General features: G+C 48.2%; 2 protein-coding genes and 1 long non-coding RNA gene across 4 annotated transcripts in view; 2 read left to right on the forward strand and 1 right to left on the reverse strand.

Moving 5' to 3' along the window:
- Positions 1–3,592, forward strand: part of LOC130601185 (protein NYNRIN-like) — a 216,194-nt gene extending 212,602 nt beyond the window's left edge. The window contains exon 2 of the mRNA XM_057413080.1: positions 3,581–3,592. Within this exon, the coding sequence (XP_057269063.1) occupies positions 3,581–3,585 (5 nt within the window). The 3' untranslated portion in view covers positions 3,586–3,592. The remainder of the gene's footprint in view (positions 1–3,580) is intronic.
- The window catches only part of BOC (BOC cell adhesion associated, oncogene regulated), a 54,676-nt gene extending 42,009 nt beyond the window's left edge, over positions 1–12,667 (reverse strand). For both annotated transcript variants that reach the window (XM_057413084.1, XM_057413082.1), the window contains exon 1: positions 12,212–12,667. The gene's annotated coding sequence lies outside the window, so the exon portion shown is untranslated. The remainder of the gene's footprint in view (positions 1–12,211) is intronic.
- Positions 12,668–13,874: 1,207 nt separating this feature from the next.
- On the forward strand, positions 13,875–22,220 carry LOC130601212 (uncharacterized). The gene is made up of 3 exons (XR_008972620.1): positions 13,875–16,042; positions 17,880–18,062; positions 21,998–22,220. It is a non-coding gene; the product is annotated as an uncharacterized LOC130601212 (long non-coding RNA).
- The last annotated feature ends 1,230 nt before the right edge of the window (positions 22,221–23,450 follow it).

Raw genomic sequence — 23,450 nt, forward strand, 5'->3', positions numbered from 1 at the left:
CCCTTCAGCCTTGGAAGAGATGGCTTAGAGCTCCCAGCCCCCTCACCCAAATGCTAACCCGCTCCTTGCAGCCCAAAAAAGGAAACAAATTCATGACCAAATCACTTCCAGTACTTTTTTTTCAGTCTATTGTTACATGACTGCATTTGGAAGCAAGGGAGAAAAACAAATACATAACTGTGGTCAGTGTCTGTAATAGAATATGGGAAGGGAAAGAAAAGAAAACCCCAACTCCCAAACCCAATCCTTGTTTTATACATTCAGTCATTTTTGGAGAAAGCTGTAAGCAGTAAAGAGGCCAGGAAAAAACACGGGCATCAGCCCCTGGGCCTGGGCCTCAGAGCGTGACAACAGGAGAAGCAAAACAGAAGTGAATCTACTCTCCATCTATTGATGCATACTGTTCAGCCCAAGAAATTCTGAGAAGCCCCAGCAATAGTCTAAGCCAAGAAGTCTACTTCTTCCTCTGTTGCAAAGGACTAAGATGTTTTTGTGCTGTGAATTGCTTTATCAATTCAGAAAGCTTTTTTAATGCAAAAATCACCTTTGCATATAGTGTTTCACAGAGAATATCAGATCACCCTCTCCAAAGCCTCACCCAGCAGTGCTCTGGGAGAACAGAGCAAACCTCTGCCCTTTGCTCATTTGCCTACCAGGATAAAAAAAAATAAAATACTTAAAACTCTTTGAATCTTCCAAAGATGCTCACGTTACTCTCCAGTAAAGGAACAGAAGGAGTATTCAATTCTCTTATTTTCCAGAGACTCCTTTAAAACCTCAGTATTAGGTATGCTACAAAACCACAATAAAAAGACACTGCCTGCCTCAGGGACATTTATCTCTAATTGCTTACAGAGACTGTCAACGCTTTCTTTGAGAAGGGAAGTCTGTGACTGTCCTGTAGCACTAAATATCCCTAGAAAAACTTTCACTATTCAGTGCAAAGTCATCTGTAGACCAGCTCAGTCAGTACCTACCCTCCAAATTATGTTAAATATCATCACTTGCTACAGACCACAAATGCAATACTGGAAGTTGGAAAGGAATAAGGACTTCCCCTTCCCTGCAGCAACTGGGGAAACTCAGCTGTGTAAGGGAAATACAATCTCAGAATTACCAATAGAGAAATCATTGACCATTCCTTAATTTGGAAAATACCATAAACTCTTTTAGGATGAAAGTACTTCTCAGTTTTGAGGAAACGCTGCTTCATGATTTTAAATCCAGTTGTGCAGCTGGCACACTCTGCCCTGGGATGGGTAAAGCAAGCTGTTCTCATATAGCAACATTCACAACACGCCGCAGGATTTAACGGTCCCTCATGAAAGAGATAAGCTATATAAACATAAACTGTAACAGTGGGACAAAAAGCAGCTTCCAGAATTCCCTCTGCAAGCCCAACAGGGAAACAAGGATAATTTCCCTTTGCATTTCTTGCCAGCTGAAGTTTGTCTGCTCCTCTGCTTTGCTTTGACGATAACAAACATCTGTCAGGAGCATCCTTCCCTGTGCAAGAGGGGAACACATCCACTACAGCCTCCAGGGCTGTGTACCTCAGCAAAGCCTCTGGAGAGCCCCTTCTGTAAAACCCACAAATAAACCTCCACTGGTCTTACCTACCAACTACAAAAGCACTACATGGAAAATGAGTATGGTTTTGCAGCCCCCAACTAGTTGAGCAGACCTTCAGAAAAAACACATGAGGAGCCTCTTGCCAAGGTGATCTCTTGAGGTTCACCCCAGATGTGCCTTTCTAAGGATCTTTATTTTAGGGTCTTCCTTCCTAACCCTTATCTATCACCAGCTTTTACTCATGTATTTCTTTGTCAGAAAGCTCTAGAAGCTCAAGGCAGGAGGCTCCCAGACTAACCTGTTGATCTGTGGCTCATTAAGAGCTCACGGAGGGTTTTTGGCCTGGTGCCTACATGCCCCTTGCAGATGCTGGCACCTCAGAGCATGCCATGTCTGCCAGCCTCACTGAGCTGCTTCTCTGGCTGCCTGTAAGGAGACAGGATGACACAAACCCCTCCCAGTTTGCAAAACACTGTGAGATCAGAAACGTTGATGGAGATTTGGAAATACTGCTTTGAACCGTCAAGGCCCAATCCACCAGTCAGGGGGAATGAAAGGCAGGAGAGACATGGATCTCCTTTCAAGGATGGTGCTTCTCCAGAATAACCTCTGGGGAGTCAGCAGCCCTGCCTGCAACTGCAGGCAGCCACCCTGCCCGGGCAAGGGCTCTCTGAACCCGCTCCAACACGCCAGCGCCCTGCACTTGCCCCAGGGGGTCAGTGAGGGCTAGGAGCACCTCTTCAGTGCCTGGGGATGCACCCCTAGTTGTTCCTTATCAGCCTTCCCCAAAACAAGTAAGGGCAGGGGCATCCAGGATATGGCTCAACAAGCCTGTCTCAGCCTCGGCAACTGTTGTTGGCAGCACAGGGACCTCAGGCAGAGGAGGGGAAATTAAAGACAGAAAATAGGGAGGAAGGGGGGGTGCAAGGGCCTGGCAGCAGCCCCTACATCCTTTGGGAGGCAGCACACTGCAGGGAACAGGGGCATGCTGGCAGCCTCAGCTGTAATCCCCTTTTCCCTCCTCATTGTGGGGTCTGAGAAAGTAAAAGAACCTCCCTGGTAAAACTGAGAAGTATATATGCGTGCCAGGAGAAAGGAAGCGATTGTTTTCACTAAGCACAAGGAGGGATGGTACAAACCCATTTTTGACACCTCCTCCATTCCACACCCTGCCTAATTCAGCTGGACAGAAATGGAGGCAACAGCTATGTGGGTGCTTCCTTTCAGTGTTTCACATACAAGGAATGACCTGGGACCAACAGAGAAGAAAAAGCTGTAACTCTGCAGCTGTCTGGCATCTCCCACCACTCTCCCACTCCCAAGGCACTGACTGAGCCAGGGATGAACTGTAAGGGCCCAAACACCTCATCTAAGATCTCTTCTGTAATTAAATTATTTAGCTTGCAAAGGGCAGATCAAACCCACTTGCAAAATGAAGGAATCATGCTTCAGATAGGCTCTTCTCCCTGCAGAGCAAAGCAAAAAGTCATCTCTTCAATCCAGCCACAAAGAGCCCCCGGCAATGCAGTGCCATTAAAAACAATATGTTTCAAAGCATTCCTCTAAGCAAAAAGTATCCAACTGCAGTTCAGGCTGTTATTTAGACAGCATCAGGGCATGGCCACAAGCAGCCCCCCAGGAGAGTTTGTCCACAGCTTTCTGCAAACAAACAGGTGCCAGAAGAGGATGCTTATGCATCCCCTCCTGCTCCCCAGAAACTGCTGTATGTCAGACAAGAAAGGAGAGGTGAAGGAACCTGCCCAGGTTTCACTGAAGCAGTCCTATTCCCCTTGAGAGACAGTTCTCAGGTACGTTATCAAGCCAGGTCTGGCTCATGTCCTGCCATGGGTGTCCACACAGCTGCTCCATCCTGGGCTACCTGTGCCTTCTGGTGTCAGGTTAGCATTTGGCTATTCGGCCACATGCTCAACATGGCCTGCAGCAATCACGAAGAGCAGCTCTTTGTAACCCTGCTGCTCATTATCCCTCTTCCTGTACCTCCCTACAGTGTAAGGTATGCTGACCATGAAGATGTGAACAATGGCTCCTCTTGCACCTGGCCACAGTGCAAGCCATGGACTTGGCCTTAGAAGCATCTGGTAGAGTTTATCCTTGGCTTGTGAACTGAAAGCCAGTGCCTCCAGAACAGGGGAACAGTCCCAGACCCCTCAAGAAAGAAGCCACACAATATTTACATAATGAGATCCTTTTACTTGCGGTTGCATGCTGCAAGCAAAACACCTTTATTGCCCTGGTTCTCTTCTCTCCCAGCTATCTTTCAAAGTACAATGCCGCAACTGAAAACTAGCTGACAGGAGAGAATTAAAGTGATAACTGGCTCCTTTCCTTCCCCTTGAGCCATGGGCTCTTGCTTTCCACCTGCCTCTCCCCGGTGCCCCACAGACCTCCTGCTTACTTGCCTTCTGAGGACAGGTTTCAGCTCTGCAAGGCCGGCTGCCTGCCCCAACACAAGGCATACCACCGCAGCACTATGTCACCAACATCTGCAGTGCCAACTGCCCCATTTGGGCAACCACTTACTGGAGCACATGAAGCCATATCACTCGTTATTGACTGATGTGGGCCAAGAGATATGGAAGACGAGACTCTGCTATAGACAACTCTCAGCTTTGAGGCACACAACTCTCAAGTCAAGCCATAGCAACATTCAGTTTTGACCTCCTGTTCTGAAAAGCAGGGCAAGGAGGAGGATGGAGCATGGGATGGGGTGTCAAGCAATACACGGTCTATTCTAAGCTCCAGTCCTGACCTGCTGAGTCTCTGCAAGGCACATGAGACCTTATTCATGCTCAGACTTCTATGTGCCCTTTGGGGCTGTAAGAGCCATCCCTCATTACAAGTTTGCATGGTGTCTAACACAGCCAGGTCCCAGCCTTGGTTAAAATTTGTAGACACATCTGTAATACAAATAATAATTTAGGTTTTGGAATAAGATGATGGGGGGAAGATGGCATGACAGGCCTTTCTTCAGCCTTCATCCAGAGAGCCAAGAAACCTCCACTTATCTTCAATACTGGAGCTGTGCAAAATCTGGGTTATGCTCACATTTTTGTGGCTGCTGAAATTTTTGCTTGTTTGCTTGGTCACTAGTTTGGGGGATTTTTTTAAAGGTGGCCTTTGAAGTGGCTCAGAGGCTAGGGATGTCCAAAACTACCCCAAGGGAAACAAATTATAGGGTAAAGTGCAGGTCAGACATCAAGGATAAACATGGCTTGCCAATTTGCTCTGGATGTTGTTCTCTTTGTGCTCCTTTTCCCTCCAGCCCAAATCTACAGTCCAGGCAATCATGAGGAAAACTGGACAACTATACACTTAGCAAGCATGTTCCTAACTTGCTACGCAATGTAAATAGTTGACCCCTGCTATCCCAAAAGACAACAAGCTTCATGATGCAATAAGCAGGATCCCAAAGCTTGTACTGCCTACCAGGCAAGTACTTCTCACAGGCCAGTGCCTGTCCTATCAGACACAGGCTGGCTTGTCTTGCTGTAGCCATGCACATCACACTGCTCTTCCCTAAAGTAGCTTCCTCAAACTAGCTACTCGCCCTTCTGCCAAGAGGGGAGTAGGGTCAGCAAACACATGACCAGGCTCCAGCAGCTTCAGCTCCATATTTTGGTATTAACCTCCCTTTCTCAGTATCCATCATTGAGCTAATGGCCTGTGTGGCCACCAAGCAGTTGACCTTGATCCCAAGACCTTCTCCTTCTCTGCTGGCTGGGCAGGACCTGGAGCTGGCGTGTCAATGTGCTAAACTACTCTTGCAGCATTCACAGCAGCTCAGGCACCCAGAGCAGCAAGGTTCTCAAAAGCAACTAGCTCTTGTGCTACCTTGGACTCTTTCTCTACAGCATTAGAGAAGTGTTCAGGCACAAGTTGGCATGCAACCAGGAGCTCTGCTCCTCTCCTGCTGGGAAGCAAAGACCTTTTCTCTTCAGGTCAGCCCCAGACACCCCAAGAGCAACATCAGCATCATGGAGCAGTGATGACTGACACATCCAGAGCAGCTGGCATGCCTCTCTGGAGAGACCTCCACACTCCAGATTCTCATAGCCCTGTCTCACCCTACAAGACTCCAGCTCCCAAGGCGGCTGACAGCTACAAGCCAGATACCAGGCTTGGCCAGCTAAGGGGTAGGGAAGTTCCACAGGGTCTCAAAAGCTAGTGGATGGTCAAGCCCTCCTCCTGCCAGGGTCCCATAGCTCTGCTGTGGACTGACTGGCCATGATGCAAGGCGCAAGGAGGAGCCAGAGATGGAGTGCTCCTCACTGGATTCAGACCTCATTACAACTGGATAATTGGACCATCTTGTTCTCCATCTGCCCAGATGGCTCTTAGGAGCTGCATTTCAACTACTTGCAAGGCAAGATGTACTTGATAGCCACTTTTGAGATAAAGAGTCCCCCTCCACTCGAGACTAATTTGGGCAGCTGTTACATTAGTGAGAGTCCCACAAACCCACCAAGCACGACCTTGTACTTAAAAGCAAGGGGAAAGCTGCCTGGTCTCTCAATGCACAAGTCTCTGACTTTTCACCACATCATTAAAGTTGCTCCAGGTATTTGTGAAAAATCCCACCCAGTATGTTTCTGAAAGCATCACTTGACGCCGGGTCTCAAACCCACTCCTTCAATCTGACACTGATTGGGTTTGTTAAACAAGCAGCTTTCTCGGGGGGGGGGGCGGATAAAAATCACATTCCCATCACTATTCAGGGGGCCCAAAGGAATCTCTCAATGACAGGGGCAGGCTCTAAAGAAGCAGGGCCAGCTAGTCCTTTTTACCACCCACAGCTGAGTAACACGCAAGCAAGCACTACCTTCCTGCCCCATATGGGACTGCAATACAGCAGAGCAACGAGAATACTCTCCACGTCAGCTACAGCTCAAGGAGCAATTTGGGACAGAAGGCGCTAGATGAAGTAAATTATTATTCACCATCCAGAACACTACTGCCTTCCAAATAATTGTCTATTTGTGTCCATGCATGCACAAGAATCCTTGCTCCATGGTCTCTGCCAGTGTATTACCAGCAGTGTGACTCTCTGGGGACAAGGTCCATACTTGTATTCAATCTCAGCTATGGATCTCAAACACTAAGGTTTCAGATTTTGTTTTAAAAAACATTTTCTCTGGCAACTGGGCTGTTAATGGATTTGATGTTTTTGCTCTCGCCTCCTCCCTACCTTTAAAAGCTTGGCACCAAAGGGCTTCTTTGAAGATAAGGCCAAATTTGCAATTTAAGGGGAGGAACTTCATAAAGTAGACGTGAAGGGATGGAGAGGAGGGGGAGGAAAGCAACCCAGGAGCCACTTTGCCTGTTGAGATGTACACTGTACAGTACAGAGGATTACAATGGCCTCTCTGTACCTCCACTGGCTGGAGCCATAAATTCGGTGCAGCTGCAGTGCTGCTACCTACAGGAGACTTCCCAAGGGTCACACTCAGAGAGGGGCTTCTCTACAGCCTCACATGCAGCCTACCCTCCAAACCAAAGTATCACACAGACCTTACAGAGCCCACATCCACCCAGCACACAAGGGTAGATGTCCCCAGAGGCAACTGCAGAGCCTCTCAGTGGGCTGCCAGTGCCCTGCTGAAACCCACTCTGGCCTTTATGAGGTTTTTCAAGGGCCAGCAAACCTATGGTCCCTCCTGATCTCCATCAAACCTATCCTCAACACCACAAGGAGGCAGGGAAGTGCCACTTACAGGTTTTGCAGGTGGAGAGTGGAGGCAAAGAACAACCTGCCCCAACTTGGGGTGAAATCTGCAATCTAGAGAACCAAACCCAGCTCTCTTCACTTCCCAGGTTTCTGCCCTAAAGCACTGGCATCACTAAGTGAGGTAACAGCTCTATCTTAAAAGTACTAGGATAAGTTACAGTGACATTATTGGAGGAAGCCACGTTTTGCATATAAATGCTATATTCTAGGCCAGCATCTGCATATTTGAGGTTTATTTCTCAAATATCACCACAAACTTTACTAACGACACTAAGCTCAACACACTGATTTGCAGGGCTCTGCTAACCCTGTCCTTCTGTTAGTTAAAAATAAAAAGCAACATTATTTGTGTTTGAAAGCTGACAACACAATTCTGACAGGGTTCTTTACACCCTTTTCCTCTTCACTCTAATGATTTAAAGAACAGCAGAAGGTCCTGATGCACAGTCTTTAGACACACAAGCTTGTTCAGACTCGCTGACACTGCAGTCAGTGAACACATCCTTGCATTTGGCAGGGCCTTAGGACTGTGGCTCTGCATAAGAGTACAACCTGCTGGCTAATCTCTTTGACAGTTTGGACCTTAGAGAGCCAAAATGGCATTGCCACAGGGCTCAGGGTGAAAGACTTACTGCCTGCACCAGGCACAGAAGTTAATGAAAAATGACCAGTTTCCAAAACACCATCTGGCTTTCACAGACTTATACACAGACACCACAGCCCAAAACCTCTGTGAACTCGACAACAGTGGGTTTTCATAGGGGCAACATGCTGTGGTGTGGTTTGGACTTTGCCCAGCAAGCCTCCAACACGCTGCATGGACCCAAGGTGCAGTCACCATCCTCACATCTTAGGGGAGCTCAAAGATGGGTTTTGGCCACAGGGCAGCAGCCACCACAGAGCAGCAGAGTACAAAGCAAGGGTAAAGTTTGGCTCTCACCTCTGTGCTGGCATATTGCCCATGAGGAGGGCAAAGAAGCTTGAGCACGTCCCACACGCTCCCTGAAGCACAGTTCCCTCCATCAATCCCACCAGAGCCAAAATAAATTGGCACTGTGTCATGCTCAAGAGCTCCTACAACACACAAGAGCAGCCCTGAGAGCCCTCTCAGGCACCCTGTCTGCACTGTGCCAGGTGCTCTGCTAGCAACCCCATCAGGCACAGCTGAGCCTCCCATCCCATTTGGCCTTTTGCAGGGGAGAGGCCGTTTTAACACAAGGAGCATGCAACATCCTCAGGGCAGGGATCTATTGCTCCCTGTTTATGTAGAAAACATTGAACTGCCTGTGGCACCTTTGGGACTGCGTAAGCATTGAGTGTTTTTCCTCCTTGCAACAAGTATCTCTCTGAGCCCTTCAGCTGATGTGCTCCCACTGCATCCATGCTCCTCCTGTCTCAGCTTCCCACAGATGCTCATCCAGCTGTGTTGCTGGAGCACATGCTCCTGTGGAGAGTATTTAAAAAACCTCTTATGTGCAAATATGCATATGAAGCAAATTTTGAAAGCTTCCCATCCTGCAAGCATTCCCTCCAGAAAACCGGCTCCAAGCGCTATGTTCAGCCAACAAAGCACAAGGAACAATGTCGTATGATTCGGGGCCAAGAGGAACTACACCAAATACCAGGAAATAAAAAAAAGGTGCTTGTGATACCTTCTGTTGAACAATTACCCAAAGCACATTTAGAAAACTGGAAGATATTCACCCCTGTTCCACCTAAAGACCTGCAATTCATTTAGTCATTATTCACCTTAAATTGTTCTTGTGGCCTAGGAACTGGAATATGTAACAACCTCTTAAACCAAGACTGACCACAGGAACACCAAAATACACAGCAGCAGGTTTTTCCCTCAGGATGTTTTCAGTCTAACCAGAAACAGGAAGTCTCCGAAGATTTTGCAAGAGAGCTTTTTCCTTGCGGGATATCCCATCCTAACTGGAGACTTTGCACTGCAAAGTTTTTAGCTGGGGAGCAACAGTTTAAACCAAGAGAGTTGCAAGCCTTGGTCCGCAACATGCCACCAGCACCCAGACACCTCTGCAAATTAAAGAAGTCCAAGGCATCATGCCTCATACCTCTGAGGCACTCAGCATTAGGCATTAAAACAAACAAGCCACCTTTACTTACTGCCAAATAAACTTCTGTTAACCTGGAGTTGCATTGGCTACTGCTGTTGTAACCTCTTGCAGGCTGAGCGACTAAACTGAGCCCAACTGAACCTGAGGTATCTGAAAACCCACCCGCAGGCCAACCTGCGCTCAGACAACTGATGTGGTCCCCAAAGGGCTCTTCCCTGTCACTGATCCTCCAGTTCACTGGCTCACAAGGGGGAGTTTTGGGAAACAGCCTGCCTTTGCCTGGGAAATGGGGCTAAACCCTGTGCAAAGCCTACCTGTGCAAAGCAGAGGAAATTGTTTAAACTCACAAAGGGCCTGCATTGGCTGAGGACACAGCCCAAACACCTCCCCATCCAACCATGTCTCCACCTGAAGAGTGTCTTTTCTACCTGCTCCTTGCTCGGCAGGAGGCTCCAGCTGGGAGCATCCCAAAGGGCCAACTCTGCCAGACCTGGTCAGGTGGAAGGAGCTATACCAGCATCCTGAAAACACTGCAGGGGCCACCAGTTTGGTACTGAAGGTTTAGAGCGATCTGTGCTGTTAGTTTTGAGGACAGAGCTGGATTTCAAGGAGTGAGGAGACCAGGCACCTGTCCTTCAATGGAGCAAAACTCCAAGCTGGGATCTCACACACACAGGACTTGAAAGACCTCTGCAAACACCAGGCAATGGCCTTCACTTTGCAGTCTTTAAGAACATCTCACTCTGTGCTTCTGTATCATGACAGGACAAGGTACAGAAAAGCTGTATTTTCCAGACTGTAGGGTTACAGAGCACCCATAAGACATGCCAGTCTGTGACACATGAATTCACCTGTAACACTTCTTTGCACCAAGCAGAGAAATGTGTGGATTCAACTGCTTGCTCTGGAATATCTCTCAAAGAAAGATCCTGTAGGTGCTTGTGTGTGTATGAGATAGGAAGAAAACAGAACTTGCTTTCAAATCTGTACAGGACCCTTGTGCACGCTTCCGATGAACCTGCCTCATTTTCCCCTATGGGAACTACATCAGCAGGCAGAACTGCACTGTATCTGACTTCAACCCTCACAGCAAACACCTTCTGGGACCTTGTCTGCATTGCACATACAGGATGAGTCCCTCTAATTGTATCTGAAGGGGCGGGTTAAGAAAAGTACATGGAACAAAACTCCATTTATTTCTTGTCAGAGAATATCATGCATCCCACAGGGAGCTCACAGCTCTCCCTAATTGTCCTATTTACTTCAGAAGATCCCAAGATGACTCCTATTAGCATGGGCAGTTATTTCACCTTCGTTTCTTTAGATCACTTAAATAAACAGAGCAACTCTTCACTGCAAACCCAGTGTTTCTGCTGAAACCGTTCCCTGAGCCATAAACCTCAATATCTAGCCCACTGAATAAAAGTGTCTGCATGTATGTATATATCCATAAATACGCAAGAACCTTCCTCTAAAAGTATGCACACTGAGACAGTCAGTTTCAAAAGAAAACTAAGATAAAATCCAACTTACAAAACACCCACACTCTTCTGATATTTTCCACAGTAGTTTTCTAGTCCATGGGAAAAGAAACTTTAATGGCAGATTGCAAGTGAACATGTCAAAAGGACACGATGGTACCTATGTAGAAAGTAAGAGAACTGGGCACCAAGAAAACCAATCAATTTCAGACATGCCGGGAATTACATGCTGGTGCAGTGTGTGTGTGTGGATTCCTGTTATCCCACTCGCATAATACTGCGGAGAGGTCAAGAGTTTCTTTAAAACAAACAAGGACAAAAAACCCTCTTTAATAGACCTGAACTGCCTATCGCACAATGCCAGCGACATAACACTTGGGGTATGAGAATTAGTCGGGAAAGCACCCAAAGATACAGCACTTGTATTAAATACCTTTTGCCAACCAGGGGTATTGGTTCAAGTCTATTATTATTTTTCAACGTGTCAGTATCTTCAGAACACTTTAGAAAGTCTCATTCAGACACTGCTGCAAATTCAGCATCCCGCTTTCCCCACATTTTCTATTTACAGTTACCATGCAGAGGACCTGCCAAAGTTGCAATTCAAGCAGTGAGGCATGCATGCACAAATCCTACAGCATCCCACCACCGAGCAGAAAATTACTTCCCCTGACCCAAATCGCTCCTCGTTGTAGCAGGGTTAAAAACTTTACAGCTGCATAAGAAGACAACAAGATTTCTACTCAGAGATTACCCACTCCCGCTTTTCTTTGCGGCAGCAGCAGGGCACAAACCAAAATGCCTTTGCATCTTCAAGAGCTGGGTCTTGCCTGCAAATTCCCGTCAGCTTTTGAGAAGAGCTGGAGCAACGGAGGATGAATCTGGCGCTTATTTTGAACAAATTTTCTCTCTCCCTCTCTCCACTGCGCTCCATCCCTCCTCAAGTAGCTGGCAGTGAGGATGGGGTCACGTCCTGGACCAAGCTTTTAGGCAAGTTTCAGGCAACCGCGTACTGTGTGCATGCACTGGGCCCTCCATTAACGCCGACCGAGGAGGAAAAGCTGGAGGGAAACAACCGAGCCCTCCACATCTCACCTGCCTGAGCCAAAACAAGCCCCATGCTGGTGGGGACCAGCGTGTCTTCCCTACTCCCTTGTCAGTCTCCCGCGTCCCGGCGCAGACACACTTCCCCGCATCTCCACACCAACTTCCCAAACTCTTGACACAAAGATTGGTCACTGCCGCTGCCGGCTGCAGGAGGGGGGGGAAAGCCCTGCGCCCCGCCGCTCGCCACAGCCATCCTCCCAGCCCCGGGCCCCCTTCGGTTCACTCACCGCGGTCTCCAACGGAGCAAGCTGGGGAAAACACAAAGATGCCCCAAACGAAGGGAAGCAACAAAGAGGCTTAACTCCAGGAGCTGGGAACTTCCAGGCCGGATCTGCGGGGAATTCAGCACACACACACACACAGAGAAAAAAATAATAAAAGAGAGGAAAAGAGAGGGGGAAAGCCTGGTTTTGGGGTAGAGGAAAGGGGGGGACGTTGGTTTGGGGTGGTGGTTGTGTTTGCTCTGCGGGTTGCCGCTGGGGATGAGGGGCCGCCCTGAGCTCAGGCGCGGCGGGAGGAGGAGGAGGGAAGAGGCGCCGGGATGCGGGAAGCCAGACCCTCCATACGGGAGACGGCTTTTGGATGACTGAACTCCCAAACAATTCCCTGCTCCGGCTACTCCTGCCCCAGAGCCTCCCTCCTCCCCTCCCCCTGAGGAGGAGGGAAGAAGAGGAGGAGCCAGAGGCGGGAGAAAGCGCAAAATAAACCCCCTTCCTCAAAAGCCTGGCATGTCAGACCCGTATTCTCTCTTTGCCCCCTCCGCACCCCCGAACACTGGCCGGCATCATCTGGCGGGTGCGTGCCCCCGGAGGAGGCGGCTGGGGCGTCTCTCCACCGCCCGCCATGCTCCCCGGCAGGCGGAAGCGGGAAAGTTGGGACGGAAAGTTTGGCCTGGGCGCAGGGAGGCGGCCCCGCCGCTGTGGGGAACAGGGGCCTGGGGACGTGCCCCCTCCCCGGGCCCGGAGAGTGGCAGCCTCCAGCCCTTATGGCTGAAGTGGTCACCCCAGCCAGGAGCAGCGGCTCACGGAGACCCCCGAACGTCCCTGTACCGACGGCCATCCTGCTTCATCCTGGCTGTGAAACTGGACAGTGGTGGGGCCTCGGGCAGCCGTTAGTTGTAATGAAATGGGCTGCTGATAAACATCACCCTGTGGCAGACCTCCCGGGAGACCTTCCCTTCTTCCTGAGAAGGACCAGCCCCAGGAAGTTGTGTAGAAGTTGCTCCCGCCACCTGTGGAGCTTCCCAGGGAGAGCCTTTTTCTGTACGCCTGTCCCTGCAGCACCAGGCACCTGCTGGAAGGATGCCGGAGCAAACATAAAGAGTCATAGAACAATCTGGGCTGGAAGGGACTTCCAAAGTCATCTACTCCAAGCCCCTACAATGAGCAGGGACATCTCCAACTAGATCAGGTTGCCCAGAACCACATCCAGCCTGGCCTTGAATGTCTCCAGGGGTGGTGCACCCGCCACCTCTCTGGGCAGCCTGTGCCGGTATTTCACCACCTTCATTGTAAAGAATTTTTTCCTCACATCCAGTCTGAATCTCCCCTCCTTTAGTTTAAAACCATCAACCCTCGTAGCATCAACAGGCCCAGCTAAAAAGTCTCTCCCCATCTTTCCTATAGGCCCCTTTAAAGAACTGAAAGGCCACAATAAGGGCTCTCTGCAGCCTTTTCCAGGCTGATCAACCCCAGCTCTCTCAGCTGTTCTCACAGGAGAGGTGCTCCATCCCTCTGATCATTTCTGTGGCCCTTCTCTGGACTCCAACAGTTCCATGTCTTTCCTGCGCTGAGAACTGCACACAATACTCCAAGTGAGGTCTCACAAGAGTAGAGGGGCAGGATCACCTCCTTTGACCTGCTGGTCACGCTCCTTTTGATGCAGCCCAGGATGCAATTGGCCTTCAGGCCTGCAAGTGCACACTGCCAGCTCGTATCTAATCTCTCATCCACCAGTGCCCCCAAGTCCTTCTCCTCGTATGTGGGCTGCTGGGTGGGATTAGGCAAGTCCTGTCATCACGTGCCTCAGCTTCCCCAGTTGTGTGGCTGAAGTTCAACCATCTGGATCAGGACATCAAGACACCTGAAGCAAAAGTGAAGACAGGGAAGGAGAGAAGGAGGAGAAGAAATGACCACGCAAAAGGCAGAACTTTGCATGCATCCAAGTTAAATAGGATGCGTCCAAATAGTTCTTTCAAATTGCAGTTCCCCCCAAGCACAGGGGCTAATTTTTTGCTGAATGGAGACAGTCCCTTTCCATGGAGGTCAAACAGTCTATGTGTGACTTTAGCTAGTTGCAAAGAAGGTGACTGACTCCTTTTCCTAAACCATGAGGTGTGCAGCTTCTCTGGGGGTGACATGGAGAAAACCGAGACAAGAAGGCAAAGATCTTTTCCTCCATCCATCCATCCTGGCAGGTTCTTGCTTTCTGGGAAAGCATCTCAGGTGCAAACTTTTACTAAAAGAAATGACACCACCCTCTGGGATTAAACCAAACCAGCTCCTGCTCACTGCTTCCTCCCACATCAAAGGATAAATATATGCCACAAAACATGGATTTACCCAGGGGTGCAGGATATACTCCATCATTCAAAGCCTTTCAATAAAGGGCTTTGTTTCTTTGGAACAAACCTGCTGTCACTGAAAGATTGGGATAGGTTTCTCAGATCTATGCCATGCAGAGTATAGCTTGTAAATATGATCTGTAGTTTCTAAATCTGAAGTCCTTCAGTCAGAGAAGGTGAAAGAGTTAAAGTTTATTCTCATGTCATCATTAGTTTCCAGGGTTATTGCTGCTTAGTGGCAGTGTAGGAGGGGCCTGTGTTCCTGGATTACCCATTTCTCACACATAAGGATGATTTGAAGGATTGGGTTTTTTTATATTTGGAGTTGGGTTTCTTATTCCTTGGTTTATGACAAGGATACTGAAAATGTCAAAACTGGTTTTTCCACAGAGTTTCTTCTGTTTCAGGGGAATAGGTATTGATGGCTCTTCAACTTGCATTTGAATGGGTAGGCTTATCAGGTTGAACACAAACTTCCTTCCTCTGCAATGTTAACTTTAATGTCTAATTATCTTTTAAATAACTGCTTCCCAGATTACAAGCTTTCCCTTAGCTGCTCCGTAATGCAGTCCTCAGGTGCTAAATCCATATGTAGACACCTCACTAAGCGGCCTAATTTTTAGAAGTGCTAAGACCTCTAGCACCTGCCTTGTCTGAAACACAGTGGTTTCCTAATTTAGAACAGTCGTAAACTGTCCTAAATTAAAGCAGGAATTGAATTAGCCCTGGCTAGTTTGGGGCTTACAGAGGTGGGAGGAAAGTGGTGAGGGAGCAGAATTGGAGCTACCTTGTACAAAGAAGTGCCCTGGGGCTTGTTTAACACTAGGGGAGAAAAAAAATAAGACTGCAGGCCTGCAGGATTACATTCCCTGTTTATCCCTGGGGGTAGAGGAAACACAGGGTGCTTCTCTTCCCGCCTGCCCCCATTGTTAATGCTGGAAGAAATGCTGTGAGACAAAGCAGGATGTTTGATACAGCCATGTCCCCTTGGCATCCCCAGACAAGCCAGTGGCTGTTCTGCCAAAGGGCAGTTGCCTTAATACTGTACTGGGGATGGTGGCTCTAGGCTGGCTCTCATTTATTTCAAATTACCCACCAGAACTGACTTCCAGGTGCCACTGGCCTGGCTGAAGCTAGGAGTAGTGTGAAAGCCAAATCCCCCGTTCTTTAGCCCCACTCCCTCAGCCATAAGGAAGAGTTTACCATGGACATTGACCAGGTGCAGCCTGTGGCTGTGGGGAGGACCTGTCCCCCTCAGGATGTGCCAGAGCCCCCTGATCCTCAGCTATGAGCTTGCCCGGATCCGTCCCATCCATTTCTGATCCCACGTGAAATTCCCACTGCTGCCGCCATCAAATGCAAAGGCTCCTCGTTGGAGCCACAAAACCTCCAGCTGTTTGATATTGTGCGGAGCAAGGCAGGGGGCATGGAGGGACTCCGCATGAAAGGGCGAGCTCAAAGGAAACCGGACCCTGGCATGTCGGCATGATACTCAGTGGGTAACAGGCTCAGTTAAATTTGCTCATTCAGCCAGCTAAGAGGGAGAGTTTTCTCATCTGTCCTGCTATGTTTAATTCATCCACACATGCCTCCCAATTACTGCAGGAGTAATAAACAGAAAGGCATGTTGGGGGCGGGGGGAGGAGCTGTTTAAACCCCAGCCACCAAACCTAAGCACCCCAAAAAAGTGTGAGCAGCACACTGCTGGTATGTGTCATCCCGTGGGGAGCCCATCAGCACCCTTGTTCCAAGTCCTTCTGAATTTTAGCTCAGCTTCAGGCCTGTTTTCTGTTGTTTTGTTTATTTTTCCTCCAGAAATGTACACTGCAGGTGGTGTGCATGCAGAGTTATGCTACCAAGAGTCCATGCCTGCTGCCTGAGTTAGGCAAAACTCCCAACAAAAATCCATATGGCATCCCTGCCTCTGTGGAAGCTCCTGCGCTCACCCACAGGTTTTTCTAGCTCTGACTCTTTGCAAAACTGGAAAATTGATGGATGCAATTGAGCTATGGAGCCAAAGACAAGATGGAGAAAACGCTCATTCACAGAGGGATCTCAAAGCTGTCTGACCATATCGTGAAAGATTGATGGTGGGTGAAAGCAAGGATGAGGAGCTGATGACTGTCTCAGCCCCAGAAGCGGGCTGGATTGAGGGCAGCAGCCATGGGCCAAGGGGACAAGAAATTCATCCTGTGTGTAGTGGGGAGGAGAGGAGAAAGACACACTGGGGAGCGACATCAGTGGGAAGCCCCTGGTTCAAAGGAGTTTCAACATGAGTTTTACTTTGTTTACCCTCTTGTAAAGCTATTTGTTACTTCGATAATCCATAGGAAATGGGATCATTTCTCTCTCGGCATGTCAAATTAAATAAACAAATAAAACCTTGTTTGGCTGTTGAGAAGCTTAGAAAGGAAAGTGTATTTGTACAGGGATTCAGGAACTAAGCATCTTTCAGGAGCAGAAGATTAGGAAAGAAATCAGAGAAACAAAGGGGGAAGTGATTCAGTCATCAAAACTCAAGAGAGCCAAAAAAAAGAGTGGAGGGTGGGATGGGAGGACAAGAGATGGGCCTGACTATATTAGGAAAGCTGTGCTGGTGTAAACTAAACCAGCCGATGCCAGTTTAGTTTTACCACTAGGGTCTAAGTCAGGGACATAAACTGGGTTGTGACAAGCTCACCCTCACGCCAGAAATACCATTTGTGCACTGAGGTTTATTTCATTTCAGGATATATACATTACCCTTCACACACAAACCCAAATGCGCATGAGGGTAATGTATGTATTCTGAAATTAAATAGATCTTGGCGAACCAGTGCTAGCTCTGCCTTCTGTGGGAGAGGGGTTGGCAACAGGATTACTGGTACAGTAAAAACAATATAAAAGAAATGTATCCCCACAAAGGTATCATTCTCCTTCTGCGCAGTGATAGGTATATTCGTATAAAATGTTTTACATATGGATACAGATGTGCCTATGCTCTGTAGTATGTATCTACAGGAGATGTTGTAAAGAACTACCATTCTGTTTGTAGTTGGTTCATTGACAGGAAATATTTGGACAGTCAGTAGGCTCCCAGGTGTATGAGATGACCCAGTTGAGGTCCATTTGCTTTCTTGTCTTAAAATGTTCAGGGATTGGCAGTCAGAGAGATCCTCTTGTGTATGGGGAGTGTTTTACAGTGTCACTCAATGTTTTGGTTGAGGACAGGGTCTATAGGAAAATGTTTTGTTAACTGGAAATTATCAAATGCAATGGGTAAAACCATTTGCTTGATTAAGGAGCTCAGGGAAATGCCCTAAATAAATAACTTCTCCCCCCCCTTCCTGCAGGATCCTGCTTTCCTTTCTTAGAACTTAGACAACAACTCTTCTACAGTATGAAACTTCTCATGCAGTGAAAGCCAAGGCAACCACATTTGCAATCATGACCACACACCTCACTGCCAGTGCTGGATGATGGAAGTCCTAAGACTGAATATAAGAGTAGCATGAACCTGTTGTGTGCAAGAAGAGGTAGTACATGCCCTCCATGGCTCATCACCAAACTCCATCTCAGGGTTAATGGTGAGAAATGCTCCCTTGATGGACAGGACATAAAAACAAGAGCATGCTTATCATCTTTTCCTATGACAGTGTTGCTGTGTGCTGTTAAATAGGTCTTGTATTTTACCCCACTGAAGGTGACATTTCAGCAGCAGGCAGGTCCTCGATTGAGAAGTTATTTGGAAACCTTAGGGCGTGTGTGCAGTGGATAGACAGGATAGGTTGTTATGAAGTAGTTCACCCTTCCAAGTGCAGATGGGAACTTAGGTGCAGAAAATAAGGTGTTCTGGGTAAAACGCAATAGATAGAATGGATAATTTCAAATGAACAGTTTGAATGTCAAGTTGGAGGAGATATATATGTGCATATGTGCAATATAGATGTGTTAGCATATGCATTCACATTATGTGTATACTCTTGTCTGCAACATCACCAGTTCCTAGAAAACCATGGCTTCTTTTGGTGTGTGTGTGCACACCTTCGGCTAGGAATCATGGTAGGGAGTACGAGATGTTTGTGCAGTATCAGGTCAGGTGACTTTTACCAATCCTTTTCCCCTGATACCCATTTGAAGCTTGCAGATTTGTTGGGAAAAAAAGCATTTTTTTCTTCTCATGTTAGATGAATCCCTTATTTTCTCTGTGGAGACTATACATGGAAACCTGGTGCTATAGTTGTCAATGGGTGTCTTATTCCCATCAGTACAGAATTGACTGGGTTTAGGATTTCACACTTTTTGCTGATTCCCTTAATCTGAAGTAAGTTATTGAGGGTTTACAGACATCAGCAGTCAAGGTATGGAGACATCTTGAAGGTGTTCCAGGTTAATGCTGAAGTCTGAAAAGATCCCTTTAGCTGGGGTACAGTCCCTGAGTAATTACACTTCTGTGAAATAACTACCTGTCATATCTATCAACAAGGGAGCTTACATTTTAAGGCACTCAGATGTCCCTTTACATCACGTTCACTCTTTGTTGCAGTCCATTTATTCACCTATTATTTACCTGTAATCTCTCCTCCTTCACCACTTTCCCACACACCTGTTGCCTTTCTTTCTTTGTTTTTCATTGTTTGTGGCTAGTTCTTCCCTGTCCCCATGAACAGCCCTCAAACAGGTCCCTAGTTTCAGCAAGTGAAAAGCTTGGGGATCCCCAGTCTCCCGGGCCCCCGCTGGCCCTGCATCTGTCCCCGTGCCCCCCCACTCAACCCACCGCCCACATCCTGAGCATGAAAGCCGTCCGGATTAATCCAGCACAGAGCACATTGTGTGTGAGTCATGACAGGCTCACTAAGGCGTGCAGTGCTGATAAAAGGCAGCTCTGATGGGCTCTGTCAGGGATCCCGGAGAAACAGCGTGGAAAAAATCTGCTAACCCACATCCCAGCCTGGCGGCTGGGGCCTGGAGACAGCCGGGCATCGAGGGGAGTGCAGGGAAGCCCCCACAGTGCTGACAGGTCCTGCTCTGGGCTCAGCCCGTGGGGAAGTCCCCGGTCCAGGGCATGAGGATGGTGCTTCCTGGGGACCTGGAGACAGATGGGGCTGACTCAGGGCTTGCATGAGCACTCAGGTCCTGAGGATGCACCCTGGATAACCCCTTCCTCCCCAGAGGGACCACCTGGCCAGAGAATATTCCTGACCTCCCAAGAATGTCAGAGGTGTCACCCTCCCTGAACCTACCTTCTCCACCTATGCCCCAGCAGCTAGCCCATTTGTGAGACTGCAGGAGACACTGCCTCAAGACAGGGCTGCTCCTTGCTGCACTTTTGTCTAATTCAGAGATGCACCTCTCAAAACATCACTATTTTCCCAACCTGCAGTTTCCCTTTCTTTGTTCTTTACTCCTGGTATGATCCTACTGTATAATCCTCAGCAGTATCTCCAGCTCTCCGTTGTTAAGCCTTGCAGGCGCTGACTTCTGAACCATTTTATGTCTCTCTCCTTTGGGTCAATCTGGCTGTGCATTGCCTATCTGCAGTGTCCTTTTAATACTCTCCTCTCTATTGTTGCATGGTGTCTCCACTGAATACTGTCATCTTGCCACAGACTGGAGACTGTGTAAAAGGCAAAAAAGAGAAAGAGTTGCTCTTGCAGCTCTGTGGCTTTGTGCTTATATGCCCTGATCTGTCTTCTCATCAGGCTGTGCACACATACACTTCTATTGCATTTTAAAGAGCAGGGTAGCATAGCACCTTCCAGTCATTTCTTTGTAACTTTAGGAACCAGGTCTCCTTTTAGAAAACAGAATTGCAGCTGATAAGGAGGCCATGGTGCTCAGGAATTTTCAGTTTCTGAGGACAAGGGTTAGATGAACTTTAAAAAGTTCTACAGCTTAGCGTTTCTGATCCCTTTTTAAACTAAAGAACAAACTAACCTTTCAGGGGAGAAAAAAGAAATCCACAGATACTTTCTTGGCATGATACCACGCAGCAGCCTGCGGTTATAGCCAAATAAAAATCAGGCTAAGCTTTGAAATTCTGCATTTTTTTCATTTCTGCCAGCTGCTTTTATTTGTCACCATTTCATTTCATGGCATGTGTTAGATATTGCATGAGGCATGAGTGCATGGGTGGGAATTTGGAGAAGGATGCTGTAATCCACTTGCAGACCACCTTCTGAAGTCTTGCAAGCCATGAAAATACTCACAATCTAGTCTGCCCTGCTGCATGCCAGACCATGCTAAACCCAAAACCCGTTTAATCCCCTTTCCTGACTGATGTAAGCCATACCTAGAAGCCTCTTGTGGAAAGCAGAACACAGGCTTAGGGAATGGATGTCGGCTGCAATCTTTTCCCTACAAATTGAATTTTACTCTGATACAGTTCATCCCATTACTTCTGAGTCTAATATTTTCAGACAGCCTCTGCTTGGCATTTACAGGTCTTTGATCCTCTCTGTTGGTCAGACAGATACAGTGGGTCTGGGCCCAATTCTCCCTTAGTTAGCCGGGCGTAAACGCCTCTGAATTCACACCATCTAGATGCAATGTAACATGAGAAGTGTGTGAGGCCCTTTATTCTCCCAGCCTCCCCTCGTAAATCAGCTCCTGCAGCAGCACCTGAAGTCATTTTCGCAAGACCAAAGCACGCATGGAGAACCTTTTGTCAGTCCAGGGAGATCAAATGGTCTCAGGAGGTTTGCTGTTCCCTGCAGTGCTGCAGGCAGCTCGGCCGGGGTCGCTGAGCGTGAGGATCGTGCATCGCATAGCCTGGCGCCAGGAGGACGCACAGGAGGAGGATATTAAGCCACAGAGAAATCGTAGTCGCTTCTGCTTATTGCACTGACTGAGCAGTATGACCCCAGCTGAGGGATCAAGCGTAATCATATTTCTGTTTCATCTCAGCAGCACACAGAGCCAGTTTATCTGCCCAAGAGGTTTCAAGTTATACTGGCTTTCTGGTGGTGAAACTTTCCCATGGGACTCAACTGCTGAGCAGCTTTTTTTTTGGTGGGCCTTTCTTCAGTGTCTCTTGTGTGAGCTGGAACAAGAGTGAGATCCCCTCCCACCAGAGTGACTCCTTGCCTGTCTCTCTTGGTGGCAGAGACAAAGACACAAGATTCCTCACAACTTTTACAGTGTCTGTATGAAGGATGAGCCAAATATTGGTCCCAGCATGGTCCCGTGACTCTAAACGCATGATACTGAGCAGTACTGAAGTTGCTAGGTGGAATTGTGCTATGGTACATGCCACCCCATCCCTCACCTTCCTCTTCCTCCACCTCGGCATGTCCTTGTCCACTCTCCTTGAGGGGGGTAGAGCCAGATTAGGGGTACCTATATGCCGGAAAGATAAGCAAATGGCAGCCTGGAGGCCCCTAAGTCACCTTATGCTGCTGTTACTGGGGTGTGTGTTTCTTAGGGGGTACTTCACATTTTCCAGTCTGGTGCAAAATACTTCCTTCTGTAGCGCCTCTAAAGACTTTTGCCAACCAAAAGCCAGGCCCCAGACCCCTGCCTCCTGCTGGCAGCGTGCTGACTTCTGCTCAGGACAGCCTTCCCATGGGTCAGTGACTGGGCTCCCCGCAGGGGAAGCATGACACTGGTATAAAACACAGCACAGCTTGGCCAGTTTAGTTCCTGCTACCACCATTATAATCACTGCAAAAATAAATACATCTCTCTACCGATGAGGTACTCGTCAGATAAGTTTTTTAAATAATGCATTTGGGGAAAATCAGAACCTACCTTGCTTTGTGAAAGACAAGTCTGCCAGAGCTGTGATTTTCTAAGGACCCTGAAGGACCTGAATTTCCTTACTGAACCTCAGTGGGATTTGGGGGATGGGGTATGTGTTTCTTCCCTCCCTCGAATATTCAGGCAAGTAGTCCTCAGACATCTCTCTCCTGCTTGTCAGTCTTTGCCCTCTTTGTTTATTTTTTGCACTTCTCCCAGCCCGGACAAGGCAAACAGGCTAGTCTATTGTTGGTGTGCATCTCTTTCACTGCAAGATTTGTTTATGTCTTAGCACAGTGATGCAATATTTGGGTTGAACGCTTCAAGGGAAAATGTTTATAGAGCTAAAAAAATATTTCCATTTGATTTGTTTATAGGAAGTTTTTGCTTGTGGTCTTGGGTTTTGAAAAGGCCTTCGCATGTTTTCTTTTCCGCCTCCCCCACTCCCTCTTTGCAGATTTGAAGTTTGGAGTCAAATTCAATCATGATAATGCCATGACTGACTCTTTAGGTATTTCTACCATGCTCAGCCCTACACCACTGGAGTATCTTCATTCTGGCCTCCTAGCTCTTCTCAATGGTGTCATCCTTCCCGTTTGCTGAGGTTCCCAAAGCCCCTCTGCAAGGCTGAAGGGTTTCCAGCCTTGGATTCCAACAACTCCCCTTTGCTCCCAAATTGCCTCTGACCTGGACCAGCCCTCAGGCAGGGCAGCCTACACTATGGGGGAGAGTTGGAAGAGTTAAATGGGAGAGTTGCTTAGAAGGAAAAACAAAAGAGTAATGGGAAAGGCATCTTTGTGTGACTGAGGGCTTAACCAAAACCAGGCCTTCTCCTACACCCCAGCCAGGAAAACAAGGCAGTACGTGCAGGCAGCCACCGGCAGAGCGTGTGCGGGTGTCCTCCTCTGCCTCCGAGCATGTAGGCAAGGCACAGACACTCGCAGACAGAGGGAGGGCACTCACTTATTTCTGTGGCCCCCGGGGCATGTGGCCTCCCTTGTCCCCTGCTACTGCACAGCAGCACCCGGCATGGGGTGTGCTTCCTGCCACCACAGCTCTCGTGCCCCTCGTTGCACATCCGCTCCCCCCGTCTGCCCCTCTCCCATCTACTTGGTGTTGCTTACCCGGAGGAGTCTGTCCTTCTCTGTGTATTGCATGTCTGACTGGTTGGAAACATTGAGTGCCGC

The sequence above is a fragment of the Pezoporus wallicus genome, unplaced genomic scaffold (assembly GCF_028554395.1).
Source record: "Pezoporus wallicus isolate ANWC-B61680 ecotype Strahan unplaced genomic scaffold, APGP_CSIRO_Pwel_v1 contig_6484, whole genome shotgun sequence".
In the NCBI taxonomy this organism is placed as follows: Eukaryota; Metazoa; Chordata; class Aves; order Psittaciformes; family Psittacidae; genus Pezoporus; species Pezoporus wallicus.